Source organism: Myotis daubentonii, chromosome 11, assembly GCF_963259705.1.
Source record: "Myotis daubentonii chromosome 11, mMyoDau2.1, whole genome shotgun sequence".
Lineage (NCBI taxonomy): Eukaryota > Metazoa > Chordata > Mammalia > Chiroptera > Vespertilionidae > Myotis > Myotis daubentonii.
In genome coordinates, this window is record NC_081850.1 from 74,246,593 (window position 1) to 74,268,871 (window position 22,279).

Sequence of the window (22,279 nt, forward strand, 5' to 3'; positions counted from 1 at the left end):
GCCTTTGTTTATGCTGGTCCTTCTGCCTGGGACACCCATTCCCACTTTACTAGCCTGACAAACAACAACCAATCTCTCACGATGCCTTCCTGGTTAAAGCCTAACCTGACAGCCCAAATAGAAATGAGCACTTCTGCCTCTGCACAAACTGTATCCTCCAGGACTGCTAACACTGTGCCTCCAACATGCTGCACCTTTTCTTTATCTCCCTCTACTCAACTGTATGCATCACAGTCTGTATCCCTAATGTATACCAAGCACAGAGCAACCACTAGCGACTGTCTGTTGAATGAATAGTGTAGCTTCTCTACTGGCAAATCAAATCACACAATTTATAAGAACTCTAGACAACAAACCAGTGGGCCAGCCCATAAACCTTGTGCCAATGCTCAAAGCTTAGTACTCAGCTCCTTTGGTCCCTGCCCAGTTTTAAGGTCCTGGTGAAAGAGAGATTGATTAGCATGCTTTAAGTGAAACCATATGTTTCAGGAGAGTGGAAAAGGTAGCTGCCACAACGCCTTACGGAAAGGTCACTTTCTCCAGAATTCTGATCAGAATGTGCTCAGAACACAGACATGTTCATTAATGGAGACTCACATCCTACTGGCCATTAAGTGCTTTTTTAACTACTTCCATGTGTAAAACAATGTTCAGAATAAGTGCTGGAGTCTCTCTGCATTCATCACTAAGACCACAAATTATGAAACTTAAACAGTGCATATGAGCATTACATTCTCATGGTTTTACTAATGTAGCTATCAGAACCCAAGGGTTTTGCTTCCCTGAGGCACTGGATCAATACTTTCATAAAACTAGCTCTTCTTACCCCCCACTCCATAAGATTCCCTAGACTTCATCGTTCTCTTACTTTAGTATGGCTAATGTTGTAGAAATAAAGAATAAAGAAACTGCATCCGAATATTTTTCCACATATGACATGAACTTTTCATACAAAAACTATTCTATGGGGTGTAGTTTTTCTCTCGAACAAGGCTCATAACCTCATAGCAAGTGTCTCAGTGTACATGATCCCAAAAGGCATGTGGGGATTAGAGCAGAGGTGCCGAGACAGAATTAATTTCTACACATTAAAAAAAAAAACTAGTATCCTAACAGCACAGTGATGGTCAGTTTCTTAAAGTACCATTTTAGTACACGATATGGTTAAAACAATAGATGATTGGACTATATCCAGTGACAGGAAAGACACTAATTGTGGTATATCATCACCTCACCTCTATCCTGCCCTAATCAAATGAAAGAGGTGAGGGTGGTAGATTTTCTTGTCAGCAGCATTTAACAATTCTCACAGCAAACTTAAAAAACAAAAGCCATGACTGCATATCAGAGTATGTACATGTAAACATCCTATATAATAAAAGTGTAGTATGCAAATTGTCCCCTCCACCGGGAGTTCTTTTGGGAGTTCGACCAGGGGGTGGGGCCGGCTGGGAGAAAGGAGGGAGGCCCTGGCCAGCAGCAGGTGGAGGGGGGCATTTAGGGGGGTTGGGGTGGGGGGAAGGGAGGGAGGGGGTACCTGGCCAGCCGCCACCAGCTGCTAGGGACCCTACCAGTGCACGAATTTTGTTCACTGGGCCTCTAGTACTCTTATAATAATGACAATAGCTAAGACTTCAGAACTAGTGCCAAGCCTTTCATTTATATACCTCCTCTTTTGAAACTGACCTATGCGTACATGTTTTATGATTAAATGGCCACTGTGACAGTATTTACTTTTTTCTTTTTAAATGTCCAAAACACGCCCTGGCCGGTTTGGCTCAGTGGATAGAGTGTCGGCCTGAGGACTAAAGGGTCCCAGGTTCGATTCTAGCCAAGGGCACATGCCTGGGTTGCGGGCTCGATCCCCAGTAGGGGGCATTCAGGAGGCAGCTGATCAATGATTCTCTCTCATCATTGATGTTTCTATCTCTCTCTATCCCTCTCCCTTCCTCTCTAAAAATCAATAAAAATATGTTAAAAAAAACACAAAGCATTATTAAATGTCCAAAACACACATTTGATGTATAGAAGTAACTTAATAAACTGTAATTGACATTGACTAAGTTATCCATAATTTAGCTCCTTTGAAAAGCAAAGCTAGGCTGCTGTAGCCATAGCATGGAGGGCACATGCTGAAACCTCACCAAGAGAAAATGTTTTGCTAACAGTAAATAGGATGCTAACAGAGAAACAGACATGACATTTAGAGTCTCTCCACACACACCTATGCCAACTATAGTCCAGGACTCTAATTTTACTATCTTAAGAAAAATTTTGAATATTCTGTTGTGCAACCATATATCAGAAGAGCAAACATGGTTTAAGAAATGCCTGGCAAACATAGTAAAAAACAAAACTAAACTAAAAACTAAAGAAATATAGGGCCCCAAAGTGAAAACAATTCCCACTGCCTGTTTTAAATAATGCTTTGTTAGCCAGATGTTCCTCTTTTCCTTGTAATTACTCTAAAAAAAAAATCTATGTTTTAAGTGGTGAATAGTATCTGTTAAGCAACATTAAAATTATTTTTTCCTCTTTGTAATTCAAAAAGGGAGCTGCAGTTCAGGTAAGGAATTATGTCTTATTCACCTATGTTCCCAGGGCTTAGAACACAGAAAAAGCTCAATTAATGTTGGCTACACATATTATAATTTTATACACATAGATCAGAATAATGAGCCTCTGAACCCCCCAGAAGGCAGGGAGACTGGAGACTCAAAAAGTAAGCAGAGCAAGGATTATCATGCTAACAACAGTCCCACCTTTACCGCTTCATGGTAAAGCTTCAGAGAAGGGCTATTCAAGCATGGCCGAGGTAATTGTCTTGGCATCTATTTATCTACCAAAACACATGGAAGAAGATAGGAATAATGTGACTGTCCTTTTCCTGATTGTGATTTAACCTGTGTGCTCACTTAGAGCCTATCCCCTCGCCTTTTTCTTCCAATCAACACAGTTGTAAAAGACTCTCTTAGGGGAAAAGCCACAGATTTTGCAGGGACCCACTAATTATTTAATTAGCCCAGGAATACTATTGTAATTCTTTGTGGGAGACAGCTCAAGTAGCTCACCTCACTAGTGTACAGCATTTTCAAGATAAATTTCCAAAGGGCCCACTGAATAGAGGCATCATTTCCTGGGGATTTTTCTACTTGGTATATAAACAGCACCAGCCACAAGCTCACCCAAAAATCCTCTTCTTCCTCATCTCCCTAATTTGTTACTCTTTAAAACGCATTTCAATTTCAAGGCATGTAAGCATGTGTTGGGCAATGTGACAGAGGTTCTCATTATTTCTCATTGTAATCCTGAGAGATTGGTATTAATATCCTCTGTTGTATACATGAGGAAAATGAGGCTCAGAGAAGTTAAGTGACTTGGCCAAGTGACAGAGTCAGGCTGCTGAGATTCTTTCCCCAGCACTGGGAATCCTGTGGCCAAGTTTTTATGCGCCATCTGGGCAGCAGGGGACAAGTCCTTACCATATAGCCCACGGGATCTGCTCAGAGGCCATTGAAGCAGCAGCAGGGTTATTTTTGGTTTAGTTTGGTTTGTTTTGAATGGCTAAAAATCCTATAGGAATTGTGATTGGCCCCAATGATTATCCACCAAAGCCCACCAGCCGGTTGACTCCTGACCTTCCATGCTTCTCATCCTAATTAATGCAAGGTCTTTGGATCACAGTGTTAGCATCAAGGCCCTGTTAGAGTTAGCAATGACCTTTACATCTATCAGGCTTTTCAAAATATGTAAAACAGCTGTGCATTGAGAACACCCCCAAACTCTCAACCTTGAAATATGTAAGAGTAGATGCATTTTTCCTAATTATGGTATTTTTACTAAGTCTATCTGACATGATTTTTATGTGTCTAAAAAACATTTAAAGAGTGGTTAGTTTTCAATTTCCTAAGCAATCCACTGAAGCATGTAAAAAGAAGATTCTTGCAAATGAACGGATTTCCTTCGTGTAAAAAGAAACCCCAGTAGCAGGGAAGACAGAGAACGATCTGAAAAAATTGGGGGGAAGGGAAAATGTTTGGCTTCCTTACTTGTGCCTGATATCCTTTTGTTCTCCCACCTCATTGTATTAAGGACGCTAAATCAAACATGATTGCAGTGATGCTTGTGTGTGAAAATGACAAAAGCAATGGGCTAAAAATCCCAACCTCATCTTGAACCCTGAAGACTTTTATGGCTTTTCCTTCACTAGACCCTCCCCCTAAAGCACATTAAAGACCACATTGTTCAAAGGGGTCATGGTAGGTTTCATACCCCATTTTAATACAATGTAAATAGTAACTGAACTTCCAAGTTTTGTTAGTAATATTTGTATCTCTCTGAAAATGCCCATTAAAAGAACTGCTCCCTTGGTTTAAATATTAATGCAGAATTATAATATATCAGACAGGCAAAACAATGGTATTAGGGAGGTGCTGTTTGTGGTGATTAGATTTTCTTTGTATACATCCTCTTTCTCTAGGAAAGGGTTATATATAGGTTAGGGATGGGTTAAAAATACCCACATGATCTTGTGAGGTGTCTTAAGTATTCTGAGCCTCAAAACTGTCCAAAAGAATATGTCAGGTCTCCACTCAAGAAGCATAAGATGAATTAAACTTAGAGCTCATTTCAAATGCAGGTCTTCCTCCCCCACCTCCGCCCCCCCCATTCCATTTGTATGTTTGTAAGTCACATTATGCCTCCATCCCAGTGTGTTTATGCATTTATTCCTGGAAGATTTCAAATTGGGAGAAGGATATTAGAGGCTCTTTATAATTCCATTTTCCACAGCTGTTACCATCAGTTGTCACCAATACTTTACGAGTTTAATGGGAAAGAGGCAACAATAACTCCATTACTCTTTCCAACTGTCATAAAGAATTTGCATCATAAAAGTACCTACTGAATCACTAGCTTAGTTGGGCTGAAAAAGGATACAGTAAAACAAGAATGTTACAGTTAGTCCTGGGAAAGAGGATTTGGAAAAATGAAAATCTGGGCTGGAGTAAAAGACCAACAAACATGGTAGTGCTTTTCAAATGATAAATTCATTGGTGCAACTTTCCCAAGCTCAGGTTATCTGTGTTTAACACAAATATAATATGTATTAAATGTGGCATGGTATCACAACCTAAGTACATTTAAAAATATGATTTATGATTTCTGTATTTTCTTGGCTACAAGTCTGTTTAAACGATCTCAAAATAACACACCAAGAGCATCTGTTTAGCTCAGTTGAACTTTCAAGAGCCAATACCAGCTGTTGGGGGAGGGATTTCAAACATGTGTTACTCAAATCCTAACCAAATTGTGTGTGTGTATGTTTTCATTTCCTTAATGATGCTTCCAATACCAATAAAGCAAACATTTGAATAAAAAAGAAAGAAGGTTATGGGGAAAAAAGAGAGAAAGAAGAAAGGAAGGAAGAAAGAAAGAGAAAGAGAAAGAAAGAGAGGAAGAGAGAGAAAGGTGGGGGGGGGGGGGGAGGAGAGAAAGATTACTCAATGCTTTGATGCATGGACTAAGACCAAAATGATCACCCTCTCCAATTCAATACAGTATTAGCATGAGGACAAAAGGCATTTAAAAATCAATTTGGAGTTATTTTTAGTGGGGACTGCCTAATTTCAGCAAAGTTGAGGAATGAGAATATTCTTAACATTAAAAAGGCATTCTTAAGTATTGTTTTTCCTTTAATAGCAATCTGATTTTCACAAGGAATTCATTTGATGGCATTGTTTCAGTTTTAGGTGTCTGCCCTGCCAGGCAGGAGCTGTGCACAAGGGCTGCATCTATCTTGAAGTGTGCACAATGGCCTCTCTTGCGGCTTGCTCTCTGTTATTGATCCTTACAGATGCTCCAAGGCCCTTCCCCCACCCTTCTCCAAATCCCAACCCCCATTCTGAAAGATAGCTTAAGAAATAAGACTTCCTGCCTAGCGACTGGCAGGGCTGAAAGACCAGATTGTATGACTCCACAGATCAGGCCTGCCACAGTGAAAGCTTGAATAGAGTTAACCCTCTGTGAACTAAAACAAAACATTTGTATGCCCAGCTGTGACAAAGGTTAATTTAAATGGACAAGGGCCCAATATCTAAAACCAGGCAACACTTTTTTACAGTAGAATTTTCACTGGTCTCTTTTTAAGTAGTTTGATTTTGCTTTTTAAGCTTCCAGAGACCTCCTTCAGCTGGAATAATTCAAAAATTCACTTCCTTGTTTTATGAAAGATCTTGTTTTAGTACCAGAAGTTATTTTCTGCCACTGAACATCTAAGAAAAGTCTAAGTTTCAATACTTAATTAAATAAGCACTGAGGGAGAACTTTCTGTTCAAACCTTTTTCTCTTTCAGAATTTGTGGACTATATATCACTAAGAGATTCAAGCTGGCTGGAAAAAAAAGAAAAGGCCAAATCCCCCAGAGCTATCCTATCCAAACTCCTATCCCTGATGCTCTGGTATCTCTGACTACCCTTAAACTCCTATTCCAATGGATCCAGGGCAAATCTTACTTCTTAAACTACTCCCTTCTGAAAAAGCTAGTATATCCAAAATAGTTTAATAAAGCATTTCTGTGTGAATTGGGGGAAGGAGAGAAGCTGTTCAAGAGCAAAAAAAATAACAGGTCTTGCATGTAATTGATACTTTCTTACAAACTTTGTTGTTTCTACTAATTTACAACAGAAACCAATCAAGTAATTCTGGTATATAAAAACATATAAGGGAGTATTACTATAAATAAGAATGCTATGAGAGGGAGTCCCGTCTCACTTCCCTAGTTCGTGCATCTCAGAGTGAGAATGAAACTGCAAAGCTGCCTGCGTATGGCAGATGTTAGCTATGCTGCAAGGGGCTGGGAAGCTTTCCCGGATGAGCTATTTCATAGGTTAATGCCCTAGAAATTAACCAGCTACCTCAAGGAATCTGACACTCTCCTGGCTATAGCTCAGCAGTGCTTGCCTGTAAGAAACCAAACTCTTGGCAAGCTCTTAGACTCCATACTTTAAAACAAAGCAAACAAATACAGCACATCTTTAATACTAAAATTCATCTTTTAGATGTTTCTTTAGCTGTGTATGTCCTTCTGGCCCAAATAATAAAGGTGTGGGGCACTCGAATGAAAGTAGGAGCCTATCTCCAAATATATGAACTGCAACACAAACTAGAGGCTATTAATGAGAGAGAGAGAATATTAACCCTTTTAAAAACAACCCACTTAAAAAGAAATTAGCAGTGTCTTAGTCTTATGCTCAAACTGCAAAGTATCTAAGTTACCTAAAGTGAATGTGGTTGCCTTATCAACAGCCTCATGATCCCAATTCTACCTATAATTAACAGTACTAAATAAGGCGCTGGCAGACAGGATGAACGGGATTAAGAAATTTAAAATATAAACAAATTCTGTCAAAAGGTAAATAGAATAATTTTTAAAAATGTAAACTTAAGAACTGTAATGTAAAATGAAGTTTAAAATTTTTTTCAAGTCACTATAAAATTTAAATTGTTTTTCCTTTTTTCCTGCTTTCTCTCTTAAAAACATCAACCACAACAATCAATTCAGTACAGTTTCCCTCTATTTTTTCTATTCCAAACATTTACAGCCAGTTACTATATACATGAAAACTTGCTGGCTGAATTCTGCCAAAACACAAAAGAGGAGTGGATTGCCTCCCTCCTCCCTCAAAGCTACTATTTGCTTTAAACCTTCAAAGAATTTCTGAACCTTAGATTTGGTCCCAGTCTTAAACAGTCAGTTCCCTTACCTTCCCATGTCTCCATTTCATGCTTCTTGCAGTTTGTTGAGAAGTTCTATTGCAGCCATGAAGAAACAGATTACAGGACAAGTCCAGCTTGATAACCACCCTTCCGACACTTAGCCAATTTCTCTCTTAGCAGGCACTACGACAGTCATCCTCACAGGTCAGTTTACAAGCCGGTCATGTGATTAGAAAGTTCAGGCGCTAAGGTCACAACGTGTACGGAGTTCGTTTATTACCAAAGGTTATCTAAGTGGAACTGATAGACTTATTTTATTTAGTTAACAATACTGCCTAGCATGTCTCTCTGAAAACTGTAATGGAAACATTCCATGGGAAATACTACTCTGATGTTCTTTAAGCTGAGATTCTAAAATTAAAAGAGAACATTTTAGAAAGACCTAGTTTTCATTTAATTTTTAAAAGTTCTAATATGTGGATTTCCCCCCCTCCCCTTCTTTCTTTCAAGAACTATCCTATACTGAACTAGAAAATGTAGACTTGAAACCTTTGGCCCAAGGAAAAGACAAACAAAAACTCCATGTTATGCATGTGTTTGGGGGAGGGGAGAGAGGGGAGTGGGATTCCCTGCCTTTTGTCATTATAATAAACAATGACAAGGCAGATTTTTCTGAGAAAATTACAATGCGAAGCTCTGAGTTATTTGCTGGGTTCACTTTAACTCTGGTCCTTAATTTCCATGCTCTGGTTATACACACTGGCCTGAAAATGTGGAGAAAGGAAACTAGGTCTGCAAAATCCTTTTAGAAAGCAAAGGTTAGAAATTCCATCCCCTGCCCCCAGCCAAATTCTTAAATCTTTAAGTAAGCTTCCTGCTTCATTCCTTTAAAACTCTGACGATCTTAAGCAATTGTTAAGCTATGTCTCCCTGCTTTGTGAGCGGTACCAGCTATATGTGGCAGAGTGCGTCATGCCCGCTGTGCGTTACACCTTTCAAACCCTGACACAAAGCTGCAGAGGCTGGCAGATGTGAGTCAGATGCTATCAACACAGGACGCCAAACATCCAGTTATCCATTCAGATATCAGAACCCAATAAGAGGGCAAGTTCCACTGGGTAGGTGGGATGGCCCAGAGACTGATTCCTAGGTATAAGTGCTTTTTAAATGCACAGGGTTTCATCCTATGAAATCTCCCTTGCACCCCTGCCTTGGGAATAACTTAAAAGCCAGGCACATTTTACAGCAGTGTTCCAGAAAAAAAGGAGACCCTGCTTGGGGGGAGTGGAATCTGTCACTTGGCAGCCATATAATTAAATGGCAAATATTGCTACCACTGTTTACTAGAAGGCTTTCCCAACCAATAGAGAGCATTAGGGTCAACTTACAGCATAGGTCCCCAAAACAAAGTGACCAATGATTAGAGGAGAAAAGGCTATAATTTATCTGCCTAAAAATAAATGTTCTGCCACTGCTACCACACACCTCATCCCAAACACCAACACATCAGCCAGTTTTCCTACCCCCTCTCCTATCCAGTTAAGAGATTAATATTTTCTTCTCAATCCCTGTGGAACTTAATGTATCTCTATAAATAGAATGAGGGGGAAAGGCTGAACAAGGGGAAGGTCCATCAGCAAAAAGCTATTCAACTGGGAATACCCATTCAAAGGCAGCTCTCTGTTTCTCTGAAGGATACAGATTTACCTGAACTCAGCTCCTGCACACAGAAGTGTAGTAATAAGCCTCTTTGCTTTATGGCACCACTCTTTGGAGGAAAAGATGAAATGGGAAGCTATTAGTCTGGCTCCTAGTATCAAGACAGAAGCAGAGTCCTTGATTTATTTTATTATTATTATTTTTTTTTTAGAGAGAGAGAGAAGTGGGGGAGAGAAAAGGGGGGGGAGGGGGAAGGAGGGAAGGAGGAAGGGGAGAGAGCTTGACTTTGCTATTCCACTCATCTATGCATTCATTGATTGACTCTTGAGTGTGCCCTAAATGGGGATCTAACCTGCAACCTTGGGGCTTTGGGACTACGCTCCAATCCAGTTACTGGGCCCCAAGGCCAGAGTCCTTGATTTTTAAGGGTAGGTCTAATAAGAAATAAGAAATCAGTACATTTTCTACTTGCTAATATTAATTTTGTAATGTAGAGAAAAGTAGATGAACAAAATTCTGCATCCAACATCTGCAGCATTTGCATACTGCATATCTAATAGAATTCAAAATTTTAGTTCAAGTTGTGAATGGCGGAACCTAAGTTAACCTTGTAAGAAACTATTTCCACTTTTATTTTAAAGATGGGGAAACTAAGGCCCCAAAAAGGAAGAGGCAGGAGTTACCAGACCAACTGAGAAGAAAACAAAATACCCTACCCTCTCATTTCTTCCGCTATATCACATATCTGGGACAGAAAAAAAGAGCCTCTTTTTAGATGCTACCATTCAAGATCATTTCTCATCTGTTTGTTTATTCAAACAGCAGCTTTCAAAGAAGACTGCAGATTTTGAAGCTAAAAGGGGGGGCCGGGTATCAAAATGTAATATGCTTAATCCTTCAATGTAAAACAAAAGATAGCAATTCTAGTGGCCACACAATCACTGGAATCACTTCAACCTTACTTGTTTCTAAGAAGTTTCAATGAAAATCTGATGTAAAGCGAAAGCTACATGATCATTCTGATGGAGGGAACTATCCATTTTAGAAATTCAGAAATACACAGAAAAGGTTTTAAATTCTTTTTAACCTTGCAAACCACACACACACACACAAAAGAGCCCAAGGCCTCTGGTTCTTACCTGTCAGATCCTATGGCAAGGAAAAGAGTTTAATTAGACCAAATAGGAATAATAAAACACAGCCAAATGAAGTCTATACTATGAACTAACAAGCAAACCATCTAAATGCAGAAAAAGAACAGAAGCAACAAAGAACATACTCAGATAATTTCCAGTTTTGCCTTCTATTCCTGTAGTTGGAAATTCAAGAATTCATAGTTCAGTAAACTAAAAACAACTAAGAATTTTAAACTAACAATATTCCAGAAGTTAGGGTGTTTTTATTTAATACAATTCTACAAACATTTGCTGAGTACCTCCTATGAGCTAGGAACTATGCTGTCTGAAGTGACAGAAATGACGTTTATGTCACCCTTGCCCTAGAGGTGCTAATTATCTGGTATCTCTCCAGCCTTATTTTCCACCATTCTATACTAATCCACTTGTAGTACAAATACACTAAACAAATAAATGGCAATATGATCTTATGAGCACTGTAACAGAGGTAAGTACTAAGTGTTAGGGAAACAGATGAAGAGACAATTCATTAGCCTGGAGTGGAGTGCCACAGAGAGGGCAGTACATTTGAGCAGAATCTCCAGCCCTAGCTGGTGTAGCTCAGTTGGCTGAGCATTGTCCTATGCACTGAGAGGTCACTGGTTTGATTCCTAGTCAGGGCACATGCCCGGGTTGCAGGCTTGATCCCCATAGGGGCCGTGCAGGAGGCAACAGATAGATGGTTCTCATTCATCAATGTTTCTCTCTCTCCCTTTCATTTCCTCTCTCTCTCTAAAATCAATACAAACATATTTAAAAAAATTTTTTAAACATAAAGTTTCCAGTTAAGATTTTGTGCTTGAGTTTTTAAAGTATCACACTCAAGAACCGGTTATGTCAGTCCCTTTTGAATTAAAAGAAAAAAAAAACAGATATATAGTATACAAACATAAATGCAAACAACATATGTCCTGAGAGGTCTGAACAAGTTGGACTTACTCATCACAATATGGCATTCCTGCCTGTTCACCTTCACAATTAAGACCTGGATCAGCCCAGAGATTAATGCAAATAAATGTTATAACTCTGAGTATAGCAACATCTCAAGCTGCTGTTAAGCAACATGAGCAAATAAAGTAAAAATACACACACACACACACACACACACACACACACACACACACACACACACACACACACAGTCTCCAAGTAGTAAAAGCAAGACTTGAGGCCAGGGCAAATGGACAGAAAGCCTTTCTCCTTTGGTGCCCCTAAAAAGGAAGACCACTTGAAGTCCAGTATTTTCCAGATAAACCCTGGCCTCATTGCTGACTTCGTAAGTTGTTTCATTTGCCTATCTACCCATCTGCCTGACTTGGGGGCAGGAGGGGGGAGGGGGAGGGAGAGTCAGGTGACACAGAAAGAGGCTTCTACCTACAAGTAACGCCTACAAGATAAAAACCTTGAATAACTGTGGCATGATCTCACTATACCTAGTCAATGGCTCCCAGGCATCTATAATATAAAGGTCCATACCCCAAGGCCCTTACCATCCAGCGCCTGCTGATCTCTCCAGCTTCATTTACCACCACTCCCATAAAAGCACTCATCACTGGAGCCATACCGACTCACCTGCAGTATAAGTATTCATTTGCCTGGATAACTCTTCTCACTATTTTCGTATAGCATCCACGACCACTCACTCATCTTTCTGGACTCAGTTTAAATAATTGAGGTTCTAATCTAACCCAAAGTAAGAGGTATTCTAAGACTCCACTGTGAGGTATTCTAAGGCTCTAACTAACCTCTCAGCTCCCCAATCAGACAGTCAAATCACATCCTTTTTCTATTCTGCTTGGATCCCTAAAACATACCATGACAATACATATTACTTAGTATTTTATTTTATAGTTCTATCTTCTTTATTAATCTGAATACACCCCGAAGAGTCAAGCCTTGGTAGTCCCAGGGTCCAGCCTTAGGTTTAGGTTATAGTAGGCACTCATAATATGCTAAAGCAATTAGAAAGCTCTCAGTGTGTGTGTTGTGTGCGTGTATGTGGGGGCGGGGGGGAATGGCTGGTGTGCAGTTATTTCATTAAACTTAATGGCACATTCATAATATACTTCATTTTCACATTTTCTAACTCTTTCATCTTACTTCAGAGGAGTCTCCCCCCCCCCCCCCCGCCCCATACTAACTCCACTCAGAGTCCTTTATATGTCAGGCCCTTTGTTTTATATATATTTTCCGATTTGTAAGCCTACCTGTCACTGAATCTTCCAATAATGAAGGTCCAGCACTGGTACTAAATGATTTTTTACCAATGTGTCCTATTTTCCGAGTTCCTGTATTAGTGTGCAATCATATATTGCTGGTAGTCTTTTGATTAACGTATTTAACATATATATCTCACACTAGTTTCCGAGCTACATGAAGACAGGGACTTTGCCCCCTATCCTGTTCATCACTGTATCCACAATATGTGACACAATGAATATTTGTTGACTAGAAAAGGAAAGAAAGGAAGGGAGTTGCTTCAGAGAGCAGGATCGTGGGGGAGGGAAAGGATATCTTTAAGAAATACTGATATTCACAAAAAGATTGCTCTGGGCCATTCCTGCAAAGCCAAAACCAGTTCACACAGCCTCAATTCCAACTCTATAAATCCCACACATACACAGAGCTCTCCTCTAATTGAGGGTTTGGGTTTAATAAATCTGAAAACCAACAAGACCGGTTATAAACCAGCCAAGTAGCAATCCTACCTGCAACCAACCCTGTCCTTCCTACTCTACTAGTAATTGAACCTGACTCTCTAAATATAGGCACAATTACGCCTAACGTGCTTAATAATCTTACTTTGGGGTAGGTAGAACGTGGATTCAGTTGGCAAAGGGATTGATTTTAATCAAATAAAATGTAACACACATAAACCCAATCTGAGTCAACCACACATAGTAACAGGACCCTATCCTGGGCCCTAGAGTCATGAATTGCTCCCCTGAGCCTCACATCTTGATATCTAGCTACCTTCTGGGCATCTCCATCTAGAATGGATCTAAGCACCTGAGACATATCCAGACATGTCCTCCCTTTAAAACCCGCTCCTCTCTCTAGGCTCCCTGTTTCAGTGACAGCCTCAAACACCTAAGCCAAAAATCGGGGACTTTTCTCTTCACTCCTTCCTTTTTAAACAAGTTTTTTTTATTTAAGTCCGTTATTGTTTAATGTATTACATAAGTCTCCTTTTTCCCCCATTGACCTCCCCCCCCCCCCCCCGCCATCTGTGTCCATTGGTTATAGTGCCCATATGCATGCTTACAAGTCCTTTGGTTGATCTCTTACCCCCTCAGTCCCCGCCTTCCCTCATAGGTTGGACAGTCTATTCAATGCTTCTATGACTCTGGTTCTGTTTTTGTTCATCAGTTTATGTTGTTTATTATATTCCACCAATGTCTTTACTCCTTTCTGACCTACATTCAACCTCTCATTATTCCTATCTTTTCTATCCCCTCAAAAGCTGTCCAATCAGTCATTCTCTCACCACAGATGGGATAATTTGAGTATCCTTAAAACAATTACAATGAACTGAAATACAAATGTCTAAATCCAGGAGTTAATAATAACTCTAAAAAAATTAATTTCTCACCACTGAAGGATGCTAGGGATCCAACACAGCATTTTGGAAAATTTTAAATAAAGAGAAAGAATCAAGTATGTATTCTGCATTTCTAGATTAAATATACCAGAGTAATAAACAGCAATGGAAAATTTTCTCTTTATTCAAGGTAACAGATGAATAAGAAATAACTAGAATTAGAATATTACTGTGAAGTAATAGATCCTAGATATTGGTCATCAACCACTAACATAGAAAGAGAGAACACAACAGTACCTATCTTCTGATGGAATAACAACACCCACATAAAGCAGTCTTGCCAAAAAAGTTTAACCTGAAGGTGATCAGGCCTGTAGATCCAACAACTAAAATAAAAGAACTCAGAGTTCAGAGGAACACATTCACCTACATCACAAGGATGAAATCAGCAAAATCTGGTAAATTCAACAAGATAAATCACCTAATCTCTTAAATTAAATTAGAAGGGAATAAAAAAGATGAAGGAGAAATCTACAGATTAAAAAAGTATTTTAGAGATACACACTGGAATATGAATGGATGAAATGATGATACCCGAAATTTGTTTCAAAATAACATGGAAGGGGAAGAAGTGGGTGGAAATTAGTAAGACAGAATTAGCCACTGGATGATGGTTACTGAGACTGGGTACATGGGTTCATTATACTACTTTATGTACTTTGATGTATATATAAAATCTAATAACATAAAATAAAATAAACAAATCTTCTTGAACTCACTTATTTTCATCTCTACTGTCCTATTCTCAGCCACCATTATTTCTCATCTGGCTTATTTCAAGAGCTTCCTTAAAGGTCTGTCTTGTTAGTTACTGTTTTTTTCTATATGTCTAGTCCTCCCCTGCACCTCCCCTCCCCCCCCCCCGCACTGGCACCCCCAAATACATACCCACAAATCCATTCTCCACTCTGGCTACTTTCTAAAACTCAAATAAAACCTTGACACTTTAAAATCTGTCAGGAAGGAATAAAGCACCTTCCCAAGATTGCAAAGGCCTTCCTGATTGAGCCGCTTGCCAACCTCTCCATTCTCCTTTCTCCTAGTCCCAGTGCTCTCAACAAACAGTGCTATTTGAAGTTTCCAAATGTGCTTTTGCATGCACTGCTCCTTCTGCCTGGCTAGTTTCCATGAATTATTTAATTCTCAGCTAATTCAGACATTACATCTTCCCCAAAATCTCCAGTTCTTCCCTGACCTAAAGGTTTTCCCCCAGAGCACACAAAACCTTGTAAGCAAATACTGAACCATAAACCTTTTTTAAAGAGATGAATAGAAGACTGATTATAGTCAATATTCAAATGTTCTTGGAATTTAGATACCTAAAAAGAGCTGTAGCTAGAATAACTTAAGTCAGAAAACCCCTGTCACTTATTACTTAAATAATCTTTAATTTTTCACCTGTAAATGAGGATAATTACTCTTACTGTCCTAACTCAGGAGTATTCTGAGGAACAAATCAGAATGTGTGGGAACATTTTTATAAACAGAGGTGCCATATAGTTATTATTTTTAGTAAAAATAACAGGTACTTTTTAAAAACCATAATTAAGCCCTAGCGGGTTTGGCTCAGTGGATAGAGCGTTGGCCTACGGACTGAAGAATCCCGGGTTCAATTCCAGTCAAGGGCACATGACCGGGTTGTGGGTTCAATCTCCAGTGGGGGGCGTGCATGAGGCAGCTGATAAATGGTTCTCTCTCATCACTGATGTTTCTATCTCTCCCTCTCCCTTCCTATCTGAAGTCAATAAAAATATATTAAAAAAAAACACATAGTTAAGAAAAGGACAAATACAATTAAGACAGAAAAGAGAGAAGAAGGGCAGTCTGGTCCCAAGTTTATAATCCAAAGTAATCATCACCTAAAGGGCATACTGCTTTAGTTTTTTGGGTTTTTTTTTTCTGAATTAAAAACTTATTCTTGCTAGAACCGGTTTGGCTCAGTGGATAGAGCGTCAGCCTGCGGACTCAAGGGTCCTGTGTTCGATTCTGGTCAAGGGCATGTGCCTTGGTTGCGGGCACATCCCCAGTGGGGGGTGTGCAGGAGGCAGCTGATCTATGTTTCTCTCTCATCGATGTTTCTGGCTCTCTATCCCTCTCCCTTACTCTCTGTAAAAATCAATAAAATATAGTAAAAAAGAAAAAGAAAAAGCTTTAAAAAAAACTTATTCTTTTTTCTTTGGCTATAAAATGTGCTGACAGCTCATAAAATATAAATGTCATGAAGTAATCACATACACAAAATAAAATGAACTGGAAAAGTACTGGAATAAAAACATAGAGGAATATATATTTTACTATTGGGGAAGGAAAAGTCTTTCTATGCATAACATAAAACTCAGACATCATTAAGGAAAAGATTATCACATCTGCATTTATATAAATGTCTAACTTCTGAAAGGCAAAGACACCTTCTCTCTCTCTCTCTCTCTCTCTCTCTCTCTCTCTCTCTCTCTAACATACCCATTAATATTTATAAGCATAAAGAAATCCTATAAATCCAAAAAGACAACCAAACTCAATGAGCAAAGAATATGACCAAGTAAAGATGACTTCATGATTATACACCATTTATCATCCAACTAATTGGCAAAAAATTTAGAAAGCTGAGAATATTTCAGTGTTAGAGAGGTTTGAGAAAATGGGTATGCTTATACAATGTTGGTGGTTGATATACAACTTGAATACAGCTTACAGTGTCTATCAACATTTAAACTCTCCACTCTTTGACCCAAGGACCCCACTTTTACTACTCTTTCTTACAGAAATACTAACACATGTTCACAAAGATATATGTATAAAGACAGTCACTAAAACATGTTACAATTTTTAAAAGCTGGAAGAAACTCAAATGTTCGTTAATATAGGAAAACTAGAGAAGTGGGAAAATGATTAAGAGATAAGACACCAGACTTTTAGACTGTACCTGGTCACTTAGCAAGACTCATTCTAATTTATCCCAGGGATGCAAGGATGGTACAATATCCGCAAATCAATAAACGTGATACATCACATAAACAAATTGAAAGAAAAAAACCACATGGTCATATCAATTGATGCAGAAAAAGCATTTGACAAAATTCAACACCCATTTTTGATAAAAACTCTCAGCAAGGTGGGAGTAGAAGGATCATACCTCAACATAATAAAAGCCATATATGACAGGCCCACAGCCAACATCATACTCAACGGACAAAAACTAACACCATTTCCCCTAAGAACAGGAACAAGACAGGGATGCCCCCTCTCACCACTCCTGTTCAACATAGTACTGGAAGTGTTAGCCATTGCAATTCGGCAAGAAGAAGAAATAAAAGGCATCCAAATTGGAAAAGAGGAAGTAAAACTGTCCTTATTTGCAGACGACATGATATTATACATACAAAACCCTAGAGATTCCATCAAAAAGCTACTAGACTTAATACATGAATTTGGCAAGGTAGCAGGATACAAAATTAACCCCAAGAAATCTGAGGCATTTCTATACACCAATAGTGAACTTTCAGAAAGAGAGATTATAAAAACAATCCCGTTTACCATTGCACCAAAAAAATTAAGCTACCTAGGAATAAACTTAACTAAAGAGGTAAAAGACCTCTACTCAGAAAACTACAGGACATTGAAAAAAGACATAGAGGAAGACATAAACAGATGGAAGAACATACCGTGTTCATGGATTGGTAGAATCAACATCATTAAAATGTCCATACTACCCAAAGCAATCTATAAATTCAACGCACTTCCCATTAAAATACCAACAGCATACTTCAGAGATCTAGAACGAACTTTCCAAAAATTCATCTGGAATAAAAGAAGACCCCGAATAGCTGCAGCAATCCTGAAAAAGAACAAAGTAGGTGGGATCTCAATACCAGATATCAAGTTGTATTACAAAGCCACTGTTCTCAAAACTGCCTGGTACTGGCACAAGAATAGGCATATAGATCAATGGAATAGAATAGAGAGCCCAGAAATCGGCCCGAACCAATATGCTCAATTAATATTTGACAAAGGAGGCAAGAACATACAATGCAGCCAAGATAGTCTCTTCAATAAATGGTGTTGGGAAAATTGGACAGATATATGCAAGAAAATGAAACTAGATCACCAACTTACACCATACACAAAAATAAACTCAAAATGGATAAAGGACTTAAATGTACGACAGGATACCATAAAAATTCTAGAAGAATCCAAAGGCAAGAAAATCTCAGACATATGCCGAAGCAATTTCTTCACTGATACAGCTCCTAGGGCACTTGAAACTAAAGAAAAAATGAACAAATGGGACTACTTCAAAATAAAAAGCTTCTGCACAGCAAAAGAAACCATCAACAAAACAACGAGAAAACCCACTGCGTGGGAAAACATATTTGCCAATGACATATCTGATAAGGGCCTAATCTCCAAAATTTATAGGGAACTCATACAACTTAACAAAAGGAAGATAAACAATCCAATCAAAAAATGGGCAAAGGACCTAAATAGACACCTTTCAAAAGAGGACATTCAGAAAGCCAAGAGACATATGAAAACATGCTCAAAGTCACTAATCATCCGAGAGATGCAAATCAAAACAGCAATGAGGTACCATCTCACACCTGTCAGACTGGCTATCATCAACAAATCAACAAACGACAAGTGCTGGAGAGGATGTGGAGAAAAAGGAACACTTGTGCACTGCTGGTGGGAATGCAGACTGGTGCAGCCACTATGGAAGACAGTATGGAGTTTCCTTAAAAAACTGAAAATGGAACTCCCATTTGACCCTGTGATCCCACTTCTAGGAATATATCCCAAGAAACCAGAAACACCAATCAGAAAGGATATATGCACCCCTATGTTCATAGCAGCACAATTCACCATAGCTAAGATCTGGAAACAGCCTAAGTGCCCATCAGTAGATGAATGGATTAGAAAACTGTGGTACATCTACACGATGGAATACTATGCTGCTCTAAAAAGGAAGGAACTCTTACCATTTGCAACGTCATGGATGGAACTGGAGAGCATTATGCTAAGTGAAATAAGCCAGTCAATGAAGGAAAAATACCACATGATCTCACTCATTCATGGACAATAGAGACCATTATAAACTTTTGAACAATAATAGATACAGAGGCAGAGCTGCCTCAAACAGATTGTCAAACTGCAGCGGTAAGGCCGGGGAGGGTTGGGGGGCAGGAGGTAGGGGGGTAAGAGATCAACTAAAGGACTTGTATGCATGCATATAAGCATAACCAATGGACATAAGACACTGGGTGATAGGGGAGGCTAGGGGACTGTCTAGGGCGGGGGGATAAAATGGATACATATGTAATACCCTTTGTAATACTTTAAGCAATAAAAAAAAAAAAAAAGACTCATTCTAGATTTTAGTCAGCCAATCATTCAGCCAGTCCCTTCTCTCCATTGCTACGTGCCTAAAGTGATGTCAGGCTGTAGTAACAGGCAGGCAATGCATTCCTAGTCACCTGCAAGGGCCTTCCCTGACCATCCCCCAAACAATTTGGACAGAATCTCCAGCACAGCAATGCAGGCATTTCTTCTGGTGTTAAGACCCTTATGAAAATGGAATAAGGGGCAGCAAAGTACATCCTTGGGGTAGGGGGTCATCTTCAGGTAAGTAGATAGCACATTTTGGCAGTAATTTTTAGATCTCAAGTGCAAAACACACTTCAAGGATTAACTCATTAGAGGGCTACTCCCTCTTGTGCTAAGCCCACAGCTGAAAGCCAAGTGGCTGACCAAACCTGCTCAACCAGGCAGCCACTTCTAGAGCCCAGAGCCCCTAGGCTCTATGCCAGCGGTTCTCAACCTGTGGGTCGCGACCCCTTTGGGGGTCGAACATCCTTTCACAGGGGTCGTCTAAGACCATCTGTGTATCAGATATTTACATTACGATTCATAACAGTAGCAACATTACAGTTATGAAGTAGCAACGAAAATAATTTTATGGTTGGGTCACAATATGAGGAACTGTATTTAAAGTGCCAGAAGGTTGAGAACCACTGCTCTAGGCCCAGGCTTAGTCTGAGAAAGGATAATGAACAATCTATCCTATCACACCAGGAATGTTTTCCTCAGCGTTGAGTACAGGGCCTAACACAGGGACTGTTTGAGAAACAGGGTGATCCAGTACTTATATGACCCCAAGAGTGACTCTGCACTTTGGGTATCTCATTTGCCTCACCCTAGCCCTGGCCCTACTGAAAACTAAGTAATTTACCTGTTAAATGAAAAGGATCCAGACATATGAGTCAATACTTAGCTGGTATTATTCCCACCCAAATGTATAATGTGGTATTTCGTATTAGAAAACAGAAGTTTCCATTTTGCAAAAGGCTCCTCTCCCTCCTCAAGGCTCTTTACAACAAGAAAATTCTCAGAAATATCAGATAACCTATTCCACTGGGCATCATTTGAAGTGCAGACTCACACAGGGAGGGAAGTCAGATCCTTGTCAAATCACATAAAGTAATGTCTATATTCTACCTGGTCTCTTTTATTATAAGAGAAACCTCAAGTGAAGAGACTGCTTAGGAAGTTCCTGTCAGAGTTGGGGTGCCCGTTTTAGCCTGTTGTTACCTAAGACATCATCTTACTGTCCTAGGAAATCAGGTCTGAAGGAGGACCACTCATCACAGAAATATTTGTAGCAGGCCACTCAAGTGTCACAGTTGTTTCAGGAGAAAAGACAGAATATAAACAACACTAAAGAAATGTATGGATATACTATTTTACCAACAATACAATGAAGTATCAAAGGAAATCATCCCAGCTTTGACAACTAGTTTTGAGGATGCCAGAATAGCCATAAGAGATATCTCCCATGACTGCAATTGCTATATTCTGCCTGGGTTTTGTTTTGTGATCTTTTCATCCTTCCATGTTGTCTTTTGCATAGCAAATTTTAGCAGCTGTAAGCACAAGGCCAAGTGCTAGAAACCTAGGTTTTATTATTTTGGCACTATAGATAATGTTATAATGAAAGTCTCAGTATTTGTATATTTTCTAATGCCAGCAGAATTATTTTCATAGCAAGATGTCTTAGGATTGGTTCATGAAGTTGGAGACTATGGAAAGCTTTATGACTGGCTCCATATATCCGTGTCAGTCAGTTCCCTTAGGGATCAGACCCATGCCCAACTGTGGTGGCTGTCCTACAGTCCACCAGCAGAGGGCAGCGTCCACCAGACCAAGGCCTTATGATGAAGATTCCAAGCATGGAAAGTAGAAAGGGATGGTCAGAAGACAAAGGCAAAAAATCCTCATTGGGCAGTGCTAACCAGGGCTCTCAAGATCTGGAAGGTATGGTAGGCCCTGGCTCAAGCAGGACAACTAGGGATCACCCATAACTAAAAATTAGCAACATCAAATATTCTTGTGTCCTTGATTCTTTTACTGGCATCATGATAAAAAATTTACTTGCCCTTAAACAGGTGTACTAGTATACAATGCTATATCCTGCTAGTAACAGAGATGACTGGAGTCTCACGCCCTGGGGGTAACTAAAAAAAGGAAAGCATTAGGGTTTTGGCCTCACTTTGGCTGTTTTTGTTGAAGGAAAGGATTGGAAAGAGTAGGCACACTTAGCTATCACAGATGTCCAAGTTCTCATTTCCCCTCTTCTTGACTTCACTTTAAACTGAGTTAGCCACAAAGCAGAGATACTGTAGGCAGAAATGAGGCAAAAGATAACCAGGGGACCAGAGAGTTAGGGTATAGGCCAATAAAGGAAGGAAGGAAGGAAGGAAGGAAGGAAGGAAGGAAGGAAGGAAGGAAGGAAGGAAAGAAAGAAAGAAAGAAAGAAAGAAAGAAAGAAAGAAAGAAAGAAAGAAAGAAAGAAAGAAAGAAAGAAAGAAGCAACTGTAGCTGAAATGTCTCAGTGTTCATTTTAGATCATCAACCAAGTTCAATCATCTTAAATTAATCTGCACTACAGCTTGGGCTACTCCAATACTGCAGCTCTTGAGAACCTAGATAAATGCTAAACCCTTACCTGTCAAAAGGCTGGAAACCACTGGTAAGCAACTCACTACTACCCCTCTCTGGAACATTTATATGATTGATATTAGAGTCCTCATCAGAGATAATGCAGCATTGATGAGGGTGGAAAAATATGCTTTCT

The 22,279-nt window shown here is 39.4% G+C and overlaps 1 protein-coding gene across 3 annotated transcripts in view; it reads right to left on the reverse strand.

Moving 5' to 3' along the window:
- NR6A1 (nuclear receptor subfamily 6 group A member 1) overlaps positions 1 to 22,279 on the reverse strand; it is a 176,310-nt gene that overhangs the window by 47,451 nt on the left and 106,580 nt on the right. The window contains exon 1 of one of the 3 annotated variants that reach the window (XM_059657989.1): positions 7,764 to 7,915. The exons of the other annotated variants lie outside the window; for them this stretch is intronic. Within the exon in view, the coding sequence (XP_059513972.1) occupies positions 7,764 to 7,779 (16 nt within the window). The 5' untranslated portion in view covers positions 7,780 to 7,915. Of the gene's footprint in view, positions 1 to 7,763; positions 7,916 to 22,279 lie in introns of those variants that run through there. 3 annotated transcript variants of the gene reach the window in all.